Genomic DNA, 3,951 nt, shown 5'->3' on the forward strand with positions numbered 1-3,951 from the left:
GCGCTTGATCCCCTCGTCCAGACCATTGATAAAGATATTGAACAAGACCGGCCCCAAAACTGAGCCCTGGGGAACATCGCTCGTGACCGGCCGCCGCCGGTGATGATGGATGTTATGTACCTGCCCTTCAGCTGGGTGTCCATCCGTTTGCTCTTGAGCAAATCCGTTTTGATCCCATCCTCCTCCCTTTCCGGCAGGCTGCGGGGCGGCACTGCTGCGTGCTCCCGCGCGGGGACCCGCTCCGCCCCGCGGCCTTTTGTATTTCACCGTGGGCTTTGGGAAGTCTGGGGCAAGAGCGCGTCGCAAAGAATCGGTGAAATGACTCGTGTTTTCCCTCTCTGATTCCAGGGTGCGCCATGAGCGGCTTAATAGCCGATGCAAAGACTTTAATCGATAAAGCAAGAGTGGAGACCCAGGTAAGACTTGACATTTCTCTTCTTAAAACAGCAGCACTAGTCTCGGGGGCATCTCGGAAGCCTCTGGCACGGGAAGATCGTTACAGCGAAGGAGCCGGTGTGGAGTGGGAGGCTTGTGGGGTGCGTAGCTCCCCTCACGGGGCTTTTGCAGAACAAACAGGTGGAATCTCCCCTGTATTATTTTTTTTTTTTCCTTCTTTGGGATTGCACATTTGGTGGGAATCTTACGGCAGGTTCTCCGGTGGTGTCTCGGTACTGGCAGACGTGCTCCGGTGAATGTGTGGGGGCTGTGTGCCTAACTTTGTTTTGACAAAAGACCGGTTATATTGGTTACATTTTTTGACCCCTTAAATTTACTCGGTGCCTCAGGTACTCGGAGGTCCCAGGTACAAATCCCTGTGCTGTAGTAAAGTATGTTTTTTTTTTCTGTGGGGTTTTCCTGCCGGCCGGCACTCCTCCTGCCTCTGGAGAACGAGATAACCCCATCGCTCCAGAAACAGATACTGGGATAAAGTGCCCCGGCCTTGCGTTTTCCCTGTCGGCATCCCAAGGCCTAGGTATCCCAAGGTTTCTGGGGGATCCCTGCACAGACTTCCCCAGCTGCTTCTGCGCTTCCCGCTCTCTTCCTGGCGCTTCCCTCTTGGGGCTGAACGGGCTGTTGCCCCGGGTGCCGGCAGCCTGCCCGGAGGGGCTGGAGGGACGTTGTCTTTGTGGCTACGCCGGGTATCGCTCCAGCCCGCCGCGTGAACGATCCAGGATTGTCCTATTTTGGGAACAAGGTGATAATTGGAATCTTCATTTTTTTTTTTTCCTTCCCCCCGCAGAATCACTGGTTCACCTACAACGAGACCATGACAGTGGAGAGCGTGACGCAGGCCGTGTCCAACCTGGCGCTGCAGTTCGGGGAGGAGGACGCAGACCCAGGGGCGATGGTGCGGAGCTGGGGGTGCTCTGGGGAGGGGCTGTTGGCTCCCCGCTGACTTTGCCCTCGGCCTTGCCTAACCTCTTGCCTCCTTTCTGTTGCAGTCTCGTCCGTTTGGCGTCGCGCTGCTTTTTGGAGGAGTTGATGAGAAGGGACCCCAGCTGTAAGTTTGGCTCTCTTAATCCCGGCCAGCTCTGGGAGGAGACAAAACCTCTACTGAAACTTCCCAGGACATTTTAATGACTTGATTCTGGGATTTTACTTAAGCCAAACACTTGGGGTTTATCCCATTATGTACCTGATGTGTTTGTTAATGCTTTTAAACCCTTCCTTTCAAAGCACGGGTTGCAGCAGCCTGAGCACTTGGCTGCTTGTCCGGGGTCGAAGAGAACGCCGCGTCTTCACTCAATCCTTGCTTTTTTTTTTAATGCGGTTTCCTGGGCAGGAGGGAGGTGTTAAAGCTCTTCTCGTCCCGTGTTTTATTCTTACCTTTCCCTAAAGGACTAGCAGAGCCACCGGTAACATAATACGTGCAGCCTGCTGTAACATTCCTCGGGGAGGTGGCGGAGTGCTTGTAACCTGAACTCGCGTGCTTCAAACACTCGGCCTCCGCCGGAGGTGGGAACGGCTCAGCAGAGCCAGCCCGACAAGGTCTCCCTCCCAGGAGCAGTAGTGAAAACTTGCTGGTTTTATTTAAAAAAAAAAAAAAGTAAAAATAAGGGGGAGAATAAAAAGGAAAACGATTCTGCTCCGAGTGTGGAGGGTGGTGTCCGGAGCGTATAGCTCTCGTTCTAGCTTGCCAGCCCAGCGTGGGTCTGTAGGTGACTCTTTGGCACTCCTCAAACCTCGGTCTCCTCCTCTGCGTGCCAGGAGGAGAGACCTGCTGCTGCGCTGATCGCAGCAGTCCCTCGAGGCCGCTGGGCGTAAGGGAGGAGGAGGAGGAGGAGGCTGGATGCAGCGAGGGGCTGCTGCGAGCTCTGCCCCGTGTCGGCCGGCGAGCCGTCGCTCCTGAGGAGCCCGTGTTCTTCCCCGGCTCCGAGCCGTGCGGGGAGCTCTGGGGAACGCCGTGGGTCTGGTGGGAGAGCCCTTGGGGTGCCACGGCGTGGGATGGGGTGCGGCGGCCGTTCGTTCTCTCACCCGTCTTCCTGCAGGTTTCACATGGACCCGTCGGGGACGTTCGTTCAGTGCGATGCCAGAGCCATCGGCTCCGCCTCGGAAGGGGCCCAGAGCTCTCTGCAAGAGGTTTACCATAAGGTAAAAGGCTGGATTGGGGTTGACATCTCGCGAGTTACAGAGGTACCTCACGACCTGCGAGGATCCGCTAGTTCCCTTCCTGACGGGCGATTCATAAGGCTCTTCTTGCGCTAGAGGGGAGGTGTGCGAGCTCGTCGGGGTGGAACTCGGTCCCTGGCGGTTGATCCCGCGATTAGGTGTCAGTGCTGAGCTGCCGGATCGAGGATCCCTGCGACGAGGAGCGCCGCTACCAGTGGCTTCCCCCTAGGCTGCAGCTGGAACACGAGGCTGGTGTCTGAGATGCCGGCCTCCACCTCTAGCGGGTGATAACTAAGACCATGTCAGGAAGTACTCCATAAATAAAAGAACTATACGAATGCTGCCGGTCGGCGCCGGGGCTCAGTATGGATGCAGCGTGAAGCGTAAGGAGCTAAAGCCAGCGGCTTCGTTTCACCAGATCTGTTAAGCCGGTGAAGTTAATGGCTTTTGCGCTGCAAGTACTGGTCCTATTTGATATATTAAATAGAAACTTTCTTCCCTCCAGGAGGAGGGAGCTGCCCATTTTGTGTGGTAAGAAACCAAACGCTGTAACGAAAAGCACAGTCGATGGTGCTGATTGCTGTGGAGACTTCCAGCCGAAGACTCGATAACCTACTTCGTTCACTAGCAGAATTGTCCCAAGTTCTGGGCTCCGTGGCTTGTTAACGATCTTCCCTGCAAACACAGCCATCGTCACTCTTCCAACGTTGCGCGGCCCTCTGGCTCTAGTGTGTGTGTCGTCCCCCCCCCGCCTCGCCCCACGCAGAGATTTACGTGATTAAAGCGTGAAGGCTTCTGCCGAGAGGGAGCCCGGCTTTTCGGAGCTCCCACTGGAGCTTGTCGGGGGGGGGAACCGCTTGATAAGTGGCGAAGGGAAACGGACCCCCGTGTCCCGGTCCCGGCAGTAAGGTTTACACGCCCAGATTAACAGTTCTTAAGCTTTGTAAAAAGTTATACGGAAGCAGAAAGTTGCCATCCTTGCAATTGTCACTGTCCTGCCTGAACAGCGCGCTTTGATCTCCTGTTGATACTGTAGATAACTTGATAAGCTTTTAAACTTGCTGCCAGCGGCAGCTTAAAGGATTTGAGGAGCGCGGGAGGGAGAGCAGCACGCTTTCCCAGTCAGAGGGGTCACGTACAAGTACTTGCCTGAGCGTCAACAGTGCCATTAATGAGCGATTTGTTTTTGCAGTCGATGACGCTGAAAGAAGCCATCAAATCTTCCCTCGTCATCCTGAAACAAGTTATGGAGGAGAAACTGAACGCAACCAACATCGAGGTAACCGCGACCCCGGTGCGGGCTTGTGGCTTTGGGTGGGAGAGCAGGCCGCGGCGCCCGGG

The 3,951-nt window shown here is 55.6% G+C and overlaps 1 protein-coding gene across 1 annotated transcript in view; it reads left to right on the forward strand.

The window, feature by feature from the left end:
* Positions 1 to 344: 344 nt before the first annotated feature.
* Positions 345 to 3,951, forward strand: part of PSMA5 (proteasome (prosome, macropain) subunit, alpha type, 5) — a gene marked incomplete at its 5' end in the record, with an annotated part of 7,560 nt that continues 3,953 nt past the window's right edge. The window contains 5 exons of the mRNA XM_009334182.1: positions 345 to 416; positions 1,241 to 1,348; positions 1,443 to 1,501; positions 2,490 to 2,592; positions 3,803 to 3,889. Coding sequence (XP_009332457.1) covers positions 345 to 416; positions 1,241 to 1,348; positions 1,443 to 1,501; positions 2,490 to 2,592; positions 3,803 to 3,889 — 429 coding nt within the window. The remainder of the gene's footprint in view (positions 417 to 1,240; positions 1,349 to 1,442; positions 1,502 to 2,489; positions 2,593 to 3,802; positions 3,890 to 3,951) is intronic.

Source organism: Pygoscelis adeliae, unplaced genomic scaffold (genome assembly GCF_000699105.1).
Source record: "Pygoscelis adeliae isolate BGI_AS28 unplaced genomic scaffold, ASM69910v1 Scaffold1241, whole genome shotgun sequence".
In the NCBI taxonomy this organism is placed as follows: Eukaryota; Metazoa; Chordata; class Aves; order Sphenisciformes; family Spheniscidae; genus Pygoscelis; species Pygoscelis adeliae.